Source organism: Homarus americanus, unplaced genomic scaffold (genome assembly GCF_018991925.1).
Source record: "Homarus americanus isolate GMGI-L3 unplaced genomic scaffold, GMGI_Hamer_2.0 scaffold43349, whole genome shotgun sequence".
Lineage (NCBI taxonomy): Eukaryota > Metazoa > Arthropoda > Malacostraca > Decapoda > Nephropidae > Homarus > Homarus americanus.
This window is the reverse complement of record NW_024739064.1, coordinates 415,918-436,783: the sequence shown is the minus strand read 5'-3', so window position 1 is coordinate 436,783 and position 20,866 is coordinate 415,918. Positions and strand designations below refer to the sequence as shown.

The 20,866-nt window shown below is 39.8% G+C and overlaps 1 protein-coding gene across 1 annotated transcript in view; it reads right to left on the bottom strand.

The window, feature by feature from the left end:
• Window positions 1-20,866, bottom strand: part of LOC121874422 (obscurin-like) — a 201,004-nt gene that overhangs the window by 27,563 nt on the left and 152,575 nt on the right. The window contains exons 25-31 of the mRNA XM_042378552.1: window positions 19,212-19,347; window positions 17,786-17,961; window positions 17,184-17,289; window positions 3,107-3,224; window positions 2,419-2,585; window positions 1,658-1,778; window positions 26-186 (exon numbers count right to left, since the gene is read on the bottom strand). Of these exons, the coding sequence (XP_042234486.1) occupies window positions 26-186; window positions 1,658-1,778; window positions 2,419-2,585; window positions 3,107-3,224; window positions 17,184-17,289; window positions 17,786-17,961; window positions 19,212-19,347 (985 nt within the window). The remainder of the gene's footprint in view (window positions 1-25; window positions 187-1,657; window positions 1,779-2,418; window positions 2,586-3,106; window positions 3,225-17,183; window positions 17,290-17,785; window positions 17,962-19,211; window positions 19,348-20,866) is intronic.

Genomic DNA, 20,866 nt, shown 5'->3' with positions numbered 1-20,866 from the left:
GACCTATCACTTGACGGGGACTCACCACTTGACGGAGGGCTTAGGGTTGGCCTCCCATTCGACGAAGAGCTTGACGTCCTTACTGCCCTCCTTGGCACAGACATCCTTGACGGGGATAATGAAGTCTGGAGGTGCTCGGACGATCAGCTCTCCTTCAGTACTGACCTTACCGCTCGTGTTGGTCAGCTGGCGACGAGAGAGACGATGATGATGGTGGTGGCGGTAGTGGTGATGGTGGTGGTGATGGTGGGAGTGGTGGTGGTAGTGGTGGTGGTAGTGGTGGTGGTGGTGGTGGTGGTAGTGGTGGTGATGGTGGTGGTGGTGATGGTGAAGGTGGTGTGGTGGTGGTGGTGGTGGTGGTGGTGGTGGTGGTAGTGGTGGTGATGATGATGGTGGTGGCGGTAGTGGTGATGGTGGTGGTGTGTGGTGGTGGTGGTGGTGGTGGTGGTGGTGGTGGTGAGGTGGTGGTGGTGGTAGTGGTGGTGGTGTTGATGGTAGTGGTGGTGATGGTGGTGGTGGTGATGGTGGTGGTGGGTGGTGGTGGTGGTGAGTGGTGTTGTGGTGATGGTGGTGATGGTGGGAGTGGTGGTGGTGGTGGTAGTGGTGTTAGTGGCGACGATGGTGGTGATGGTGATGACTATAAAGGCTAAAAACGGTGAAAATAAATCCCAGACGTATAATCCCAAGCCTGTAAAATCCGGTTACGTTAATATTAATGCATCTCCCCTAAACCACAAATCCCCATCAATCCTAAATCCTTATGCCCTGAATAGTTAAATCCTTCTTCTTGATTGGTGAACCTATCTAGTCAATATTGTTCGGTGATCGGCTAATCCAGGAGTTACCGGGGGGATTAAATTGAAGACGATTAATTGACATCTTCCCGAGAGAGAGAGAGAGAGAGAGAGAGAGAGTAAACCTACTTACAAATACTCTCTTCTTACTCTCTCCTCCTCCTCTCCCTCACTCCCCTCCCCCTCCCCTCTCTCCCGTACTCCCCTCCTCCCCTCTCACCCACACTCTCTCTCTCCCACTCTCCTTCCTTCCTCTACTCTCTACTACTCCCTCCCACTCCATACCCCATTCTCCCTCCCTCTCCCTATCCCACTCGATATTAAATCACACCCATGTTTTTTCCTAGGCCAGTCGAGTCACCCACATCAAAAGGCGCCATTAAACACCCCATTAGATATTTATTATGTGGCCTTCAGTTACCTTCATGGGAAAAAAAACCTAGAAAATATACAGGTAAAAACATCAATTTACTCGACATCTATCTAGCGGGTATAGTTCGTTATATGGAGGTTTTACATCTAAAGAACCTCGACATAATGAACTGTACGCTAATATATAATCTGTTAAATTTTGGCTTCACATTTCTATAAATCCCATAAATTAGCACAAAATTCCCTGCAATCCCTTTAAATCATTCATAAATCCTTCTAAGGCCTCCATAAATCCCTTCCAATTCAATGTAAATCCTCCAAAACTTTCAAAATCCTTCAAAATACTCCAAAATCCCCCAAAGTTCTTGAAAATCCCTCCAAACTCATCAAAATTCCTCCATAATCCCTCCAAAGTTCTTCAAAACCACTCCAAATCCTTCTAAATCCCTCTAAATCCTCGTATAGGACTCCCCCCAAAAAATCCTACTTACCTCACAGGTGTATTTGCCCTTATCCTTCCTATCCAACTTGCGGATCTTGAGGATATAAAAAGCTTCATCTTTAATCATCTTGAACTTATCGTCACCCATGATCTCCTTCCCGTTGTGGAACCTGTGAGAGAAAGTTTTAAGGGGTGAGAGAAAGTTTTAAGGGGTGAGAGAAAGTTTTAAAGGGGTGAGAGAAAGTTTTAAAGGGGGTGAGAGAAAGTTTTAAGGGTTGAGAGAAAGTTTTAAGGATGAGAGAAAGTTTTAAGGGTGAGAGAAAGTTTTAAGGGTGAGAGAAAGTTTTAAGGGGTAAGAGAAAGTTCACCCTCTCTCTACATTTCTACACAATCATCTACCTCACTTACACTTTCTACACCCAAGGCACCCCAACACCATCTACACATCCTCTCTACACCTCCCTACACCCTCCTACACCTCCCTACACCCTCCTACACCTCCCTACGCCCTCCTACACCCTCTACACAATCATCTACCTCACTTACACTTTCTACACCCAAGGCACCCCAACACCATCTACACATCCTCTCTACACCTCCCTACACCCTCCTACACCTCCCTACACCCTCCTACACCTCCCTACGCCCTCCTACACCCCTCCTACACCCCCCTACACCCTCCTACACCTCCTTATACCTCCCCTACACCCTCCCTCCCTACACCCCTCCCTACACCTCCTCTACACCTCCCTACACCCCCCAACACCTCCCTACACCTCCCTACACCTCCCTACACCCCCCAACACTCACCATCGGGCATCAGGTTTAGGACTGCCAGTCGCTCTAACTTCGAAGGCGATGTCGTAGTTGAGTTTCTTCTCAGTCTCGGGATCAAGACCGCGTGTGATCTGTGGCGCAGCATCCGATTCCAAGTTAAAGAATTCTGACACTTGACCGATGGGATTGACTGCCATGACCTGTACGGGGGGAGAAAGACGTGGTCAGGTCAGGTTAGGTCAGGTTAGGTTAGGTCAGGTCAGGTCAGGTTAGGTTAGGTTAGGTTTATTTCTTACGTGTGACTGTGTTTGTTAATATAATTCTTTGTCCTTCTATCAGTATATCTTAATGTGTTTTTTAATCTATCTATTCTCCTGTATTTATCTATTCGTATTTATTCTTCTATCTGTTAAATTATTTTCCTGCTATGCCCCTTCATTCTATTTAAATTTTTGGTGTTTTCTCTTCCCCCTTCTCTTCCTCTTTTCCCGATCCTCTTCTTCCTGTTATTACTTCCTATCATCTTCCTCCTATCACCACCCCTCAGCCCCTATCTCCTCTACCTCCTCCAACACTCCTTCTCCAACACTCCTTCTCCAACACTCCTCCACCAACACTCCTTCTCCAACACTCCTCCTTCTCCAACACTCCTCCTCCAACACTGCTCCTTCTCCAATACTCCTCCTCCAACACTCCTTCTCCAACACTCCTCCTCACTCACCGTATAGCAGCCACAGTCCCCCATCTGCATCGCGTCAATCTTAAGTGACCAAACATTATCGGCGTCTTTACCAAACTTGATCCTGTCTGACTCCACGAGAGGCTTGCCATCCTTCATCCTGTGGGAGAGAGAGATGGATGAGTGAAGGGTGGATGAGGGGGAGTAGGATGGATGAGGGGGAGAAGAATGGATGAGGGAAGGATGGATGAGGGGGGGGAGAAGAATGGATAACGGAGAGAAAGATGGATGTAGGAGAAGTGGATGAATGTGGGATAAAAGAGATGAATTGGAATGTATTTATGGATTAGGTCATTAATGCTGTGTAAATCTAGTACACACACACACACACACACACACACACACACACACTTGCCTAACTACCTAAGTCAATTACAACTCCTGACACCAGCATCTAGTTCTCTCAACTCCTGTTATTAAATTGTTCCACTAAATTGTTGGTTAGAGATCTCACTGCTATCACCACCACTATCACCACCACTATCACCACCACTATTACCACCATTATCACCACCACTATCATCACCACTATCACCACCACTATCACCACCACTATCACCACCACTATCACCACCACTCACCACCATTATCACCACCACTATCACCACTACTATCACCATCATCAATATCATCACTATCATTCATCACATTCTAAACAACAAGAAAAACATGAATTAAAAAAAAAAAAATATTCCAAAATCTTAATAAAAAATAAACACAAATCTCTTTAAAATAAAAATCAGGAAATAAAAATCACAATAAAATCCAAAACAGAATAATTTTACTTCACAGGATAAGAAGAAAAAACTCACCTTGTTAATATTTAAAATCTCTAATTAAATTTCGTCGTTTTTTTTTTTATCCAGGGGGATGAAATTTAGGATCTTGTTAAAATTAATTCATGGTTTTTATAAGAACTTCAAAGGTAAGAGAGTTTTATTATGTGAGGCATAATAACGTACTCATTAAAATAATCAAATAACTGGGAAAAATGACAAGAAATCTTCAATAATTTATTAATTTATTCATCATTATATCAAACACATATTAGGGATAAATATCTCAATAAAGAAATAAATATATGAAAAGTGATTACATGAGTTTATTTCCTTATACATCTGGATCATCGAGACTATAGATGACATAAGCCACAGTATAGACACCTGAACTATCAACATTAAAAACAAGTAAATCTAGATCATCGAAACTATAAATGACATAAGCTAGAGTATAGACACTTGAACCACCAACATCATTCACAAATCATATCCGGGTTTGTAAGACTATAGATGACATAAACCAGACTATAGACAACTAAACTGTCATAAAAATAGGTTCAGCGTGAAGATGATAACAAGACATAGAGCAAAATTTCCCTCAAGTGTAGAAGATAAAAAGAAAAATGGCCAGACAGATGATTACACAGACAGACACAGGCACACGTCAACAATAATATACCACGAAGCTAAGAACCGAATAATGAGAAAAGAAAACAAAAACTCTTCCAATAAAATAACTTGAAAGTCAGATAGAAGGACAAACAAACACACACACACACAAACACACAAACACACACAAACACTCAACGCTACATTATACTCTATAATACAATAAATTATATACAATTATACATGTTGGTGTTATAATTCACCTTAATAAAGACTTTTCAGTGTTATGATAGATGATTAGACACATTATTTATATTCATTTAGATACACAAGAATTATACATGATAAAATTTGCATACCTGAAGATAAATTTTAAACTATAATTACCTCAATAAATGTCTAAAAATAATGATAATTCGACACTTACTAACATAATTTACACAATTATAAATTATTTCCCCGTAAATGAGTCAGTTTACGATAGAAATAGACATTGGGAGTTTACATGTAATTAAGATGATAGGTAACCAGGTGATATGATGAAAAAAAAAACAGCTTGTGATTATAGACGTCGAGTATTATCTATGAAAATATAACCACAGGTGACACTGGCTAATATAAATCTATAATTATGGATATCAAGAGTTCTATAACACATAAATACCTTCAAAATCTAAAATCCAATCAAGATTATAGACCACAGGTGTTCCCAAAATCACATTAACCCACAGGTGATATAATTCAACTACGATTATATACCCCCCTAAAAATAACCTAAAGCAAAGCACCTCCGTCTGAAACCTATAATCTAATTAGGATTATAGACACCGGAGGATATCTCGACGCCCGTCCAGGAAGAGTGGTTATACATCAAGAGGAACACCCTGACCATCCCCAGCAAGAGGAGGAAGAGGAAGGTGGAACGGATTACGCCCATATGCTCATTGATGACGTCTGATAAGCTCTGTCCCGCCATCGTGTGTGTGTGTGTGTGTGTGTGTGTGAGCTTATCAAATACTCAAATTCTTCAGTAATTTGTTTGATTAATTCTTTGTAAATCTTAGTTGTAGTAAAATTGGAGAGAGTTATTAACCCCTGAATAATATCTGTAGTCAATGTCTGCTGGAATTACTGTATAAATCCCGGTTATTGAAATGCTTTAAATGGTCAATGCCTCTGAAATAAGTGGGCGGGTTGTTAAAGTCAGAGTAAAAATGATAAATGCCTGTTGAAAGTAATCTAGAAATCTGGTTATTGCGTAATTGAAAAAGTCTGAAATTACCTAAACTTTCGGTTATTGCACAGATTAAATCGACAACCCCTTCAGAAATAACCTGAAAATCTGGTTATTGCAGAATTAAATCCTTCAAACCCCTCTGTACTGAAAATAACTACAAGATTTCAGATTAATCCCTCATGAAAATATCTTAAAGATGTCAACACTAACTTGGTCTCATGGTAAGCACTTGAACTTGTCTGTTGAGCGTCTCTCCTGAGCACACAGACACACAGACACAGAGACTTACACAAAAAACTTTAACTCTTTCATCTCAGGATCAAAGTGCTGATGTCATCTTTGTTTTCCCCGTAAACAGAAAAAAATAAGAAATATGAGATTTTTCGGTCAGGCTAAACGTACAGCAGGAAACAACAACAGGGTCCTAAAAATTCCCTATGTGATTATATGATTATTTATTTTTTTCCCTAACACGATAAAAAAAAAATTCCTTTAAATGCTGAAATTTTCCCCCGAAAGCCAAAAAAATTATCAAAGCTAAAATTGTCCTAAGAAATGTTTCCCCAAGGAGGTAAAAATTCCTCCCCAAAATTAATCTTTCATAAACAACAAAATTTTCCAATTATTATTTTCTTAACAGCTTCCTCTTTAATGACTTTCAAACTAATTCAAGGACAAGAAAACAATAATAAAAACACTCTTTAAGTAACTAATATAGCGGACTATTTGCTCTGAGACTGTAAGGCGTCACTAAGATAACTCCCTTATTTTTAGTTCCTTAAGAGAAATAAAAACATTCTGTGCCTCGGGTCTTCTGGCATCCAATCTTTATAAATTCTTGTTCGCGGTCACAAACTGGGCTCTTACACCTCCCCAGCGTGTGTGTTTGTGTGTGTGTGTGTGTGTGTTTGTGTGTATATGTGTGTGTGTGTGTGTTTGTGTGTGTGCGTGTGTGTGGCACTGGTGGTGGTGGTGAAGAATGTATGTCCTCTCTTGGTCACGCCTCTCCCACACACACATACACACGCACACACATTAAGCAAGCTATTTTCTTTCTCTCTCTCTTTCTGTCCCCACTAGCACTTCCTCCACGTTGCTTAGTCCTTCCTTTCTTCTTTCTTCTTCTTCTCCTTGTGTCTTTTCTTCGTTAGCGGCGTTGTCTTCTTCTTCCCTTGTTCTTTCCTCCTAGTGTATTATTGTCTTCTTCACTGTTTCCTTTCTTCTGTTTCTTACTTTTTTCGTATAACTTTTCCTTCTTTGTCTTTGTGGCTTGTTGTGTATTTTCTTATTTTCTTCTTCTGCTTATTTGTTCTTTTTTCTTCTTCCGGTTTCAATCTGACTCCAAAAAAACACCAGAAATACGAAGGATGCGACAGATAACAAGGTAAATGTACACAAACTTTAGTTACCCCTATAAAGAGCCTAAATAAAAGAAAACGGGTCTTATCATCACTGTCTTTATCACTATTGTCTTTCACCTATATTTCACTGTTTTTTTTCTTTGTGTTTCTCACTTCAAGTCTCACTATTTATTTCGTTTATTGTCTTTTTATATGTTTTTATAAGTTATTTGCTGTTTTCTATGTTTCTTTCTATTTTTTACTTTATTTCCCCTGTGACGGCGGCTGTGACGGACTTCCTATGTGAAGGACGCTGTGGCGGCCCTAGTATGTGACTGCCCTCTAATGTGACGGACGCTGTGACGGACACTGTTGAGGCCACTGTTCTGTTTCTTCACCTAAGGATTTGTAAAAACAGGAGTCCCTCAAGGTGTTTTTTGGGTCCTTTTTCGTTTTCTTTTTGTTCAGTATTTTTGAGATATTATTACTGAGACCTAACTCAGTCTTGTCAGTCTTGTCTCTTTTTGCTTCTTGAGATAGTGGAGAGATTATTTGTCTCTGTTCTCTCTCTATAGTCTCTGCCAATGCCTTTTTTGGAGATAGATAGGGAGACTTAAGAGACTTGAGAATAAGATGTAGGGTTCTTCTCTCTGCCTATCTCTCCCATGAGACTAGAGGTATTCTTTATCTCTTCATCACGTGGGCACTTCCTTCCTCTTGAGAGATAATGTAGGACTATTATCTCGTGAGTGAGATATGGGGCCTAGTGAGAGACTTCTTTCTTCTCCTTCACGTAGAGACTTTCTTGATCCCCTTTAAGAGATACTGGAGATGTAGTCTTCTCTCTCCCGTCGATGGTGAGACTTCCTTCTTTGTTCGTAAGAGATGAGAGCCACCTTGAGTCTTCGTGAGAGATTCCAGAGAGAAATTTTATATCTCTCTCACTTCTCGACGCAGAGATTTTTTTCTTCCTTTTGAGAGATGCCTGAGATACCTCCTATCTCTCCTGCTTCCTTGTGAGAGACATTAGTAAAGAGACGTCCCTATCTCTCTAGCTCTGTCCTTGACGTAAAAGCTTAAGAGATTCTACAGAGAAAGAGAATCACTGTCTCTCTATCTTTCTCTTTCTCTCATTGACGTAGAAGTCTCAGAGATACCAGGAATGAATCCTATCTCTCTCTCTCTCGTTTCCTCGTGGGAGACAAAATGCCAAGAGACTCAAGAGAATAGTGGCACTGGTGATGGCACTGGCGGCCTCCTGAGTGGTACTGGTGCTGTCTCATTGTCCACGACCCCATCTGGCACTGGCCCTCCCCCCTCCCCCCTTTAGCCCCAGTAAGAAGGGAGGAGGAGGAGGAGGAGGAGGAGGAGGAGAGATGAAACAGAAAACAATGGACAATAAATTAGGTTATTTTAATCGTAAGAAAGACAAACAAAGAGAAACAACTATAGTTTGTAATCAGAGAGAGACAGAGAGAGACAGAGAGAGACACAGACATACAGAGACAATTAATATAAAACTAAAGAGAGAAGCAAAGAAACAACAAAATATAAAAGCAGAGAGAGAGAGAGTAATAATAGGAAGATAATTAAACAAATGATTAAACAACAACACACTAGTACATATTTGTGGTACATTGGCACTGGGGGCGGGGGAGGGGGGCAGGGGGGGGGGCAGGGGGGCAGGGGGAGGCAGGGGAGACAGGGGAGATGAAGCTTAGGGAGGGTCAACTTGGCACACAGGTGAATACTAGACCTTCTTCACCTCACATCCCCCCTCTCCCCCCTCCTCACCACCCCCCCCTGCCTACCTCATACTCCCTCCTTCCCCCTTCATTATTTACCTTCCTTCTCCCTTCACATCTCACCCCTTCCTTCCCTCCCACCCTCTCATCAGTGTCACCTATCTCCTTCCCTTCCTCACTTTCCTCCACCTCCCCTCCCTCCTCCACTCACACATAGTCCACCCTCCAGGTTATATGTTTACCAAATATTTTCCTCTTTTCTTACTCCCAATACAATAAACTCAGCTGACAATGTTTTCTAATTTAGGGGGTCTGTAAAGTTTTTGTTTTAGGGAGAATAGAAGAAGGGAGTAAGGAGAAGAAAGAAGAAAGAAATACGAAAGAAAGAAAGCAAGAAGGAGAAGAGAGAAGGTGTTTCACGTCTCTTCCTAGAAAATCTCGTCGTGTTGGCCACAGTACTACAGAGTCACCTGGCCCAAGTTCTTTACGTGGGGCTCAATTATCTTAGCCGGGTGTCTGAGAATGGTTCTTACTCCTACCCCCCCCCCCCCCCCCTTAATCTCCCTTGGTGTTGATGTTCGATGTGTTTTTGTTTTGTGTTTATGTTCGATGTGTTTTTGTTTAATGTTTAGGTTCGATGTACTGTATACATTACGGTTTCTACTATAAGCACCTGGGTCTCTAAATCAATTTCTTTCTGTTAAAAATATCAAGGTTTCTCAAGTCGTTTTCTTAGTATAAACAATTTCTATATTTTTTTTAGACATTTAATTATTTAGTTTTTATTTTATTATTCTAATTTAAACATTTGTTTCCTTAATTAAACTTTCGTCAACATCTAAAACTTCTGAACTTTCTTAAGGTAAATTTTTACTTGTGAAGACCAAACTCTTTTCCGGTGTAAACTTTACGTACACCTGTAATTATCTTCTATAATTACTTAATTATATTCGTCCAGGTAATTAAGTGATTAAGTAATTATCTCCTTGTTGTCTTCACCTGTTATCATTATCCTTGTTATTTTTGTTAATTTTTCTTTGTACGATCATTTGTCTCTCATCTCTCCTCCAATCTACATCTCTCATTCCTCTCACCCCATTTCTACCCCCCTTCTACCTCCACACTACCCCCCTCCACTACCTCCCTAAGATTTATTTTCAAGTCATTTAAAGACTCAAGGCTCAGCTGTTCATTTTGGCGGAAGAAAAACAAACCAAGGTCGCCAAATTTTCTCCCTAACCAAAATGCATGAGTTGGGTGACATGAGGTGAGAGAGAGAGAGAGAGAGAGAGAGAGAGAGAGAGAGAGAGAGAGAGAGAGAGAGAGAGAGAGAGAGAGAGAGAGAGAGAGAGAGAGAGAGAGAGAGGAGTGGGAGAATGAGTAAGCATGCATAACTCTCCCGAAGCCTCTACTGTCCATCGTCCAATCAAAACATTCAATCTGGACCCTATGTTTGTATACGATATTGTGATTGGCCCGTGTATCATCGCCCTTATAAGTCCACTTAACTGTGACCACTGCTGAAGGAGAGAGAGAGAGAGAGAGAGAGAGAGAGAGAGAGAGAGAGAGAGAGAGAGAGGAGAGAGAGAGAGAGAGAGAGAGAGAGAGAGAGAGAGAGTAACCGGACACGGTCATCTCCTCGTTAACCGGAACTTTCCTTCGTTAGCCGGAATGGATTTGTTGGTTAGAATTATTTTTTTTTTCGGATATAACAACTAATTGCTTATTATGTGTGTGTGTGTGTGTGTTTGTGTGTAAGTATGAATGTATGTGCGTATAACATTAAAAAAAGTTCGAACACACACACACACACACACACACACACACACACACACACACACACACACACACACACACTCCTGCCAAGCATACCAGGGTTATTCACTTTATCCCCAGGTGAACCAAAGGAACGTAGTCTGATAGCTTTGATTCTCCTGGGATTAGTAAGATGTTGGTCTTTTAAGATACCACTTGGCTTAACACTCAGACGTTTCTAGATACCAAAATGTTTAAGATCTTGTGGGTTTATAGGTACCAATGGTTTTAAGAATTAGTTGTTGTTTTAGATACCAGTGTTTATGATGATGATGATGATACGAGTCAAAGACGGGTAAAATGTGTTCGAATGGCTGCACATGTCGAGGGATTATATATTTATGTTGTAATTTGTCCAAAACCCGGAGCTACAACTACCCAATTAAAACTTCTTCGGGATAACTTAAGGAAAATGTCAATGAAAGCTTAATGACGTGAATAAGTGTCATTTTTTATTACCTTACGAAAGAATTATAGTATTTAATCTCAGAGTCGTAAGTTCAAGAATGTTATCAAGTCAATTTTATGTCGAAGCCAAAGCCAATACTAATCGATGGAACGAGGTGACCCATTTCCTCGCGACAATTAAATTAAAAACAAACCGAGTCTCTACCTCTGTCTGGTTTATATTCTGTAAAGTAAAAACCCAATAAAAACTATCATAAGACTAAACAACACGACCTAGGAACGCACAAACACATTAAATCTAAGGAAATATGTTTTGGCGCATTAGGGAGCAAAACAAAAGACGGTGTGTTTATCTCTCGCTCGTTCGATTCCCCCCACAGGCAGAGAGACTTTTCAGGGCTTTTGTGAAGACCCCGAACGACGCTGACCAAACATGAAGGATGGAAGATTAAGTAAGAAGGAGCAGAATTGAAGGATGTCTGAGTGGATGTCTATTTTTTTTATAATAAGGGGCAAAGTTATAGGTTATCCCGTTAGGATATTTTATACTCCCTAGTACACACTCCTGTTGCCACGGCTTACACCATATCCTCACCAACCTTGGCTTATAGATGAAAAAAATAACTCTTCCTCGTCTGCAATTATGAACTCTTATCGTCTTATAGTAAGCCTTAACGCAATTCCTTTTCATTGCCATAAAAACGTTACCGAAATAACATACGAGTTAAATACCTTTATATCTTAACTTAAATGAGAGGTTAGGTAACTTCTTACATCTGTTACTAAGAGAAAAATTTGCCTGAGGAACTTTTGAGAATCTTAAAGTCTCGGTAATTAGTTAAATATTTGTATATGTTAGATGTTTAATGTATTTTGTTTTCCTTGTTTCTTTCTATTTCTCTTTCGCTATGTCCTCAACTCACTGTGTGTGTAAGTCTGTGTAACTCGCTCTAAAAACTATCTATACGATTTTGTTGTGAGACAATATGACAAAATGGACGAACAATTTTGACAACCCTACCGAGACAACAGGAGTCGTAGTGTTCATTGTGAAATTCATCGATCACCTCCGTATAGATACTTTTTGGAGCGAGTGTACAAACTTCTGATGAGTCTAAACGAGAGAGAGAGAGAGAGAGAGAGAGAGAGAGAGAGAGAGGAGAGAGAGTGAAAAATATTAAAGCTAGCTCAATTTTGGGTAATGACGCAGGCTCATTAGACTTGGCTTAACCTGAAGACGAAAAAAGCAAACATTTGTGATTGTTGGCAGACAAATATTGCTTGACGGAGGAGAGAGTGTGAGGGAGAATGTGGGAGAGTGAGGGAGAGTGAGGGAGAGTGTGGGAGAGTGAGGGAGAGTGAGGGAGAGTGTGGGAGAGTGAGGGAGAGTGTGGGAGAGTGAGGGAGAGTGTGAGGGAGAGTGAGGGAGAATGTGGCAGAGGAGGGAGAGTGAGGGAGGAGAGAGTGAGGGAGAGTGAGGGAGCATGTGGGGGAGTCAAGGGAGAGTGAGAGAGACCCCTCCCTCTAACACTCCTCGCTGTCTCTCCTTTCCACCTATTTCTCCCTCTTCCTTTATTCTTCTCTTCTATCTCTTCTACTCCCTCTCCTCCATTATTCTTTCATATATTTGCTCTCTCCCCCACTCCCTTCTCCTCCTCCTCTTCTTCCCGACTGATTGCCTCCTTCCCCCACTCCCTCTCTCCCGACAACCCCCTCACCCCCTCACCCGACAGACCCCTTACAGCACTGTCTTTTTGGGATGATGCGTCACACACACACACACACACACACTTCTTGCCTGGGGTTCGGAACTCAGTATTTGTCTAAGCTAACATGTTCATTACCTAACCTAACCTAATTTCTTCAAAGGCAGACCTCGTACAATAGCGAATCTTATTTACAACTATGATGTCAACCAATCAAATGTTTCTTCTTAGTTTCCTATTTTCTTTAAAGTTATTTTTTGTATTAAATCATTTATTTGTTGATTTTTATGTCTAATTTACTACCAAACTTATTCCCATTTTTAAGTTTACTTCATTACCGTTAACTATCTTCTGTAACCAACGCTCCATTTTCTATGTTTCTTGTACCCGATAATCCATGGTGCGTGTTGTGTTTTTCTGCACCTTAACAACTAATGCGTCTAATTACTTAAACTAAATTAGGTCATAACTCCAGACAACTATACCAAAAGGAGAAAACATTATCCTTCTCCTAACTTAAAAATACTGTCATTGGGTATCTCTGTACTTCAACATACACTATTTCAGTATAAACTAGACAACAGATAGAAACTATGATGTTTGGACATTTATTTACAATGTTGTTAAATTACTCTGCACAAGGTTAAAAAAAATCTCTACGGAGGTGATCGATGAATGTCACAATGAACACTACGACTCCTGTTGTCTCGGTAGGGTTGTCAAAATCCTTCGTCGGTTGTGTCATATTGTCTCACACGAAATTGTAAAGTTACTTTTTTTATTAACAACTAAGGTCTTTTAATTATGTATTTCATCACTACAGATTATACACTAAACAACAGACACTGAATAATAAAGAAATATCTATTTTATTTATAAACCTAACTTAACCTAACCTAACATAACCTAATCAAACCTAAATTAACCTAACCAAAACTAACTTAACCTAAACTAAACTGAACTATCCCAACCTAATCTAACGTAATCTAAACCAACCTAACCTAACCTAACCATTGTTGATGTTATAATATACTAAGCCACTACAACAGGTACAGTCACACACCACAACAGCACACTTCCTACTCTCTACTGCAACCATTAAGACAAATAGATGAGATACTGCTACAAATAATAGCTCCCCATTTTCTTTACATTATGTTGCCCGAGGTATAAGAACTAACTCTTTTATTTACTGCTGTTGGCGTTCACTGTGAGAGCAGAGAGAACGCCAAGAGACATACTAAAAGGTGCACGAGAGAGTTTATTGTTTAGGCATTTTGTATACGAAGGTTTAATGGCCATAATAATTTAGTAATGTTCTATGTATATTTTTTTTACATGGAATAACTTTTAAAATTTGACAAAAAACATATGGTAAATTACTTGTTTTTTTATTATTATTATTATTATTATTATTATTATTATTATTATTATTATTATTATTATTATTATTATTGTTGTTGTTGTTTTAATCATCATTGTAAATCAGGAAGAATAACAACAACACCAATAAAAACATCAATAATTTTAAAACAAGATAATGGTCAAGAATAGTTTATGTTCATTGTTTGGGTTCAGTTATATGTTTGTTTGTTTGTTTGTTTGTGTTCTGTACTTTACGGAACTATGCATCAGTGAGTAATTCTCAGCAATGCGAAATATGCAGCCAAAGAGAGAGAGAGAGAGAGAGAGAGAGAGAGAGAGAGAGAGAGCTCAAGGTCCAGGTCGCCAAAATAGAATGCCTGTGGTGTCTCCTTTTCCCACTTGGCAAAGAAAACGGAAGGTGTTCTCCACTAACCAAAAAATAAGAAATTAAATTTATTCTTTTATCATTGAATTCACCCAAATTACTCTCATATTTATTCTAACAAAATAAATGTTTTTGTTTAAATTGTAATAATAGTAAAGTAATGAAGGTTTTTGTTAAATTAGCATAGTTTTAGGAGTGAATCTTGTTAACTCAGCCGTCTATGAGGTATGTTGATGTCAGAAAGGTTAAACAATGCATTTGCTATTCGTTCTCTTTCGCCTACTTTACTTTTGACTGTAATATATTTGTTAGCATCTTTATCTCTGTTTGTCTGTCTGTTTCACTTTGTTTTTAATGTAATTGTTAGTTTTATTATTCTCTCTATCTCTCTCTTTCAGTTTCTCATTTAGCTTTTTTTCTCTTTAATTGTTTACTCCTTATTCAATTTCCCCGTATTTGTCTGCTTATTCTCTAGTTTTGTGTATATCTCACATTTCTCTCTCTCTCTCTCTCTCTCTCTCTCTCTCTCTCTCTCTCTCTCTCTCTCTCTCTCTCTCACTATTATAGCATAGCAGAGAAGAGAAGAAAAAACTAGTTTATCGTGCACCTTTATGTGTCATGTATATTTATGTGTCATGGACCTTCAAACAAGACCATTAGTTCCCCCCTCCCACGTAAATCTCTCTGTTTTATACACAGTAACATTTCAACCTCGTGAACATAGGAATAACACAGCTCCCTTCCCTTCAGTGATTTAGTATAGTTCCTCCTATCCCTTGTTTACTCATTTTCCTTTACTGTTTAATCACTGTTATCATCTTTGCCTTCTGTTTATTCATTGTATTTATCTTTATAATATACTTTAGTCCTCCCTATCCACTTATTTTCCAATTTTCTCTTTTTATATAATTATTTTAGTTTCCCCCTTCGTCCTGTTTAGCCATTTTCTTTTTATATATAATTTACTTTAGTTCTCCATGTCTCTTGTCTATCTATTTTCTTTTCCCAATCAATTAATCTCCCCTGACATTTAGATTAACTTTTAACCCGGGGAAAGAAGCCAATGTCATCCTTAATCCATCTCATTATTTTTGATGAGTTGGTCCTCGTGAATACAGTGTTAGTACAGGAGGAAACTGGAACACTCACAGAAAACGGATCACATAAAGATTAAGCAACCTTGGCTAATTTCTCTTATTGTTTACATATCCTAACAATAACTTGACGTAATACTTACCTAACCTAATACTAATCGACCTTAACACTAACCTAACCTAACACTAACTAAATCAAACCTAAACTAACCCAATGCTAATATAACCCAGCAGGGAAGACTAAAGTAAATTGTTCATAAACGAAAATGGATAAACAGGAAGCAAGGGAGACTAAATTAAATAAAAAAATATATTGGTAAAGAAAATGCAAATAACTCGAAATCAATTACAAGTTACAGGGGGAGACTAAATTATACTAAACTGTTGTAGAAGAAAAAAAAAACATTGCATTCGAGTTCTGGACTGTACATCACACGGTAAATAAACACGCCATGATTACTCTCCTAGTCTCCTCGATGTTTAGTATGTCTAGTCAAATATCAACATGGTTTAACACAGTGAGAAACATCATCTAACCTTTACCAAATGAGAAACGTCAGAACTATAATTTACCCATCACCCTTTTAAATCTTTACTCAGACTAACACAAACATACCGTAAATAATGCAATACTGTAATAATAGTCTCGAATTTCCACCCCTATTGTGACCTTCTGTACAGCTGAACCTAAAGTTAATAAGGTCCTTTTAGTATAGAGAGAGAACACGTATATCAAATTAGATTAATTTAATTCTAACTTATCTAGAAACACACTATGGATATTGGATTAGTACCTGGCCATTATGATAAAGTGCAAAAACGTAGATCACCTGATGATTTTAGGTATACTATATAATTTCACCTGATTAAAACACCTGAATACTACCTAAGGGTGAGTTTGGTTTGGTTTGGTTAGGTAAATATAGATTAGATTAGGTTAGGTTAGCATTAAGGTGGTTAGGTTAGGTTAGGTTAGGTTAGCATTAGGGTGGTTAATCTTCAGGTGATCTTGTGAATTAATTAACCTGTCTCCATCATCAAATGAATTATGAGGGAGAAACTATCCTCATAATTCCATCCGTAATGAGGATACCAATAGTCTTCCTCTGCTGTCCGAACAACACAGGAATGAAGGAGTCCTGTGGTGTCCCGTTTTGAGAGGAGCTTCTTAAATTAAGACACTACGACAACTGGCAAAATATGACACTGTGTAGCGAGGGATCCTAGAGTCCAAACACAATAGGACACCAAAGAAGAGTTCCTAGAAAAGTACAACGAGAATAGGATACTTAAGAGGGGGAATCCTAGAGAAGTCAATAGAGAAAAGGACACTAATTTACCCTATACCTCACGCCCTAAAGCATCCACTCAACGCCATCACGACACACTTATGGAAACAACGCCAGACGAACCTTCGCTCGTGTCTTGGTAATAACATCGCTTTTTTACTATTACAAGACACTTCAATTCCCCTTCACCCCACGACGAACGCCAGGCGAACGTATATAACCCTCCAAGAACCATAGAACCACAGAACCATACACCAGAACCACAGAACCATAGAACCAGTACTCACCATCGGATCTCAGGCTTGGGTTCACCTTCCACCTCCACTTTGTAGTTTAAGGGCTGGCCGATGACACAAGCGACCTCCTTCTTCATGTTCTTGATCTTTGGCCCAGCTGTGAGGGGAGACGAGGGGATGGTATTAAGGGAGACGGGAGGGAGGTTGTATGGGGGGTTATATAGGGGGGGTGTGTATGAGGGGAGATAATACACATCTTGAGGATTATGAGTCTAATTTTGATATATTTAGAGATCCCATAGATTTATATAGACCCCTGATGCACACACACACACACACACACACACACACACACACACACACACACACACACACACACACACACACACACACACACCTCTTAGACTCTCTTCGATATCACTAGCCACTCTCTTCATCTCACTCTCAAAACCCCAAGACAGTACACTACCTTTTAAGGGATTACAGCTCGCCCTCGATGGCAAAGGTAGAGGACGACTTAATCTCTCTGAGCCACCCACCCCTCCCTCTCTAAGGAACTACTCTCTCTTATTTCTCAATCGTAAAACAAGACGAAAAAAACCTAACCTAACCTAAGCTCCTCCAGTCTCAGACAACACGAACTAAATACTCACCCTTGATGGCTAGGTTGGCTGAGCACTCCACCTCTCCCAGTTCATTCTTGGCCATGACGCGATAGAGCCCAGCATCTCTCTCTTCCACATTCTTGATCACGAGAGCTACCGATTCCTCGTCCTCCCAAAGGAGCTTAAAACGACCCCCGACCTTCACGTCTAAACCATTCTTGGTCCTGGAGGTAGATAGATGGTCAGTGTAAACAAGGTTGATTAGTTGTTTAGTTTTGTTGGTTGTTTACAGGTATTGTCAACAGGTGAGTTTTTTTTTAGGGAGGGTGAGTGTTGTTTGGTTGAGGTGTTGAGTAATGACCACTTAGATTATTAACTAAAGACCACTTACAGTAAGTTATTAGCCACTGACCACTTCAGTTATTGCCTACTGTCCACTAAAGCTATTACCTACAGTTCATTTAAATCATTAGCCAAATACTACTTAAATTATTATAGCTACTTACCAATTTACTTATTAGTCACTGACCACTTAAATTAATTATTAACCCTACAGACCTATAAAATACGAGATACTTAAAGATAAATATTCTACTGTTAAGGTGACGTTTATCAAGTCCAGCTATTAGAACAGGTAAGTACTTGATCAATGACTAATTAATCCACCTGCTGAAACACCTACAACTACACAGGTTAATTAAGAAATACGGTCAATATCCAATGTACAAGTTAAGATTAATTATTGAAAGTGTACCTACAATTTACAAGTTAATCAAAAGGTAATTAATTAAACAGTATACTTACAATACACAAGTCAATCAATAGGTAATTTACTAACTAATCAACAGGTAAAGTTAATGATTTAAAGTGACTTACGCTTCATCCATCCCCATCCCGTCCTTGGTCCTGAGGGATTACAGGTAAGGTACAGGTAAAAACAGGTAAGGCACAGGTTGAATACAGGTACGGTACAGGTAGGTTCAGGTAAGGTCTTTGTTATAGGGATATATTCTCTAACTATATAACAATGATAATATGAAAATAATCTATAGGTCTATCTATCTATATTCCTCTCCCACTTTCGTATGGGTGGAACAGAGGGAATAGAAACATGAGGGAAGGAAGATGTAATAAGGAAGAGAAGAGTTAAGAGTATGGGGCGATGGAGTCAGTTTACACACACACACACACACACACACACACACACACACACACACACACACACACACAGACACACACACAGACACACACACACACAGACACACACACACACACACACACACACACACACACACACACAGACACACACACACACACACACACACACACACACACACACACACACACACACAGACACACACACACACACACACACAGACACACAAGACTGGAACCCATTAATATCAGGATTCTGTTAGGTTTAAGGCCCTCATTAACTCCCATAAGATCAACAGCAGTCCCCCATTTCTCTTACCATTCCAACTCGGGTTTAGGGAAGCCTCCGATCTTGCACTCGAGCATGGCAGACCCTCCTTGGGCTACTTGAGTGTCAGTAAGCTCCTCCTTGATGATGGGAGGCTCCGGGTCACGCAGGAGACGATTGACGGAGCCTATGGAAGGAGATAAAGATGAGGTTAAGGTTAGGTTAGGTTAGGTTAGGTTAGGTGTGTGGGGGGGGGGAGGTTAGGATTTTACGTAATCCTGGGGCAACACTGTAGGACCATTGTAACACTGCACCAAGGGACCACCACTGGAAACATTGATCCGACCTCGAGAACACAATTGTTAATAGCCTCTCAAAGTCTCAAGAGGACGTGAGAGAGAGAGAGAGAGTACACAGATACGATAAGTCAGAAGTTCTCAAATACTCGTAAGTTAATATCTCAAATAATTTCTCGTTACCTTGAGACATGAGACAGTATCTAAATGACAAAATTGACTCAAAATCGATTCAAAACACAAACAATAATCAATCACTCTGAAGACGCAAAAAATGGAATCAAAATAACACTGAGACTTGCCTACTGTGTATTGATAATCTTTCAAGTGAGAGGTCAAGGAGAAACGCGAGGCCACTACCGACCTCCTTGATGTGGCCTCTTGACCTCTACTCTGGCCATGTCTCTACAGAAAGCTGAACTTTTTTCTTAAGATCAAATTTAGTGCAGTTTAGTCCAATTCAGTTAAATTTAGTCTGTCAAAGTGGGTGGATTTGGTCGGTCATAGAAACTTATAAAAAACAATACAGGAATCTGTCTTTCGTGAGTGAGTGAGTGAGTGAGTGAGTGAGTGAGTGAGTGAGTGGATGAGTGAGTGATTGAGTGAGTGAGTGAGTGGATGAGTGAGTGAGTGAGTGAGTGGATGAGTGAGTGATTGAGTGAGTGAGTAATTGAGTGAGTGAGCAACGACCTTCAAAACCAACAGAGAGACAGCGCAAGAGGGCGTGAGATACGACCCTTTCAAGGAAATGAGGAGCCGTTCCCAGGTGGTGGCCCAAGACGGCTCCCAGGTGGCTCCAGGGCTTCTAGAGGAACCATCTGTCTTCGTCAAGGTGAGAGACAGGTGAATACGGGTGTTGCGACAGCTTGGGGGCCGATGATATGGTCGTTCAGGTGAGTGACTTTTGTTATCAATTTCTGCCCCAGGTGAGGACAGGTAATTTGACAGGTGGATGAGGTGTTATATGTCATGAGCTCAGGTACAGGTGAATATAGGTGAAGGTGAACCAGGTTAAGCAGTACAGGTGGCTTTATGTTGGAGTATTTTTTTCCAACTTTCTCACCACACTCTCATACACCTGGGAACACCTACAGCTCACAAATAATTAGCTAATAAGATAATAGACATTCAAGATTCACCTGTGAACTCTTACATTAAATCTCTCTCATCAGGTAAGGATAATAAAAACTCACCTAATCCCCAATAAAAATACAGAAAATCAAAGGATTTCACGATACAATGTCACCCTAATTGGACAAGCAGAGGCAGGATCGCAATATAACTAATTCTCTAAAGCCTTTATACACAAACAGATGATCAAGGCGTCTTTTATGTTACGCTGAGAAACTACCTTAAGTGGCAGTGTTGTCTCGGGATTAAGTGAAAAAGAAATGTTTACAGATGTCAAAA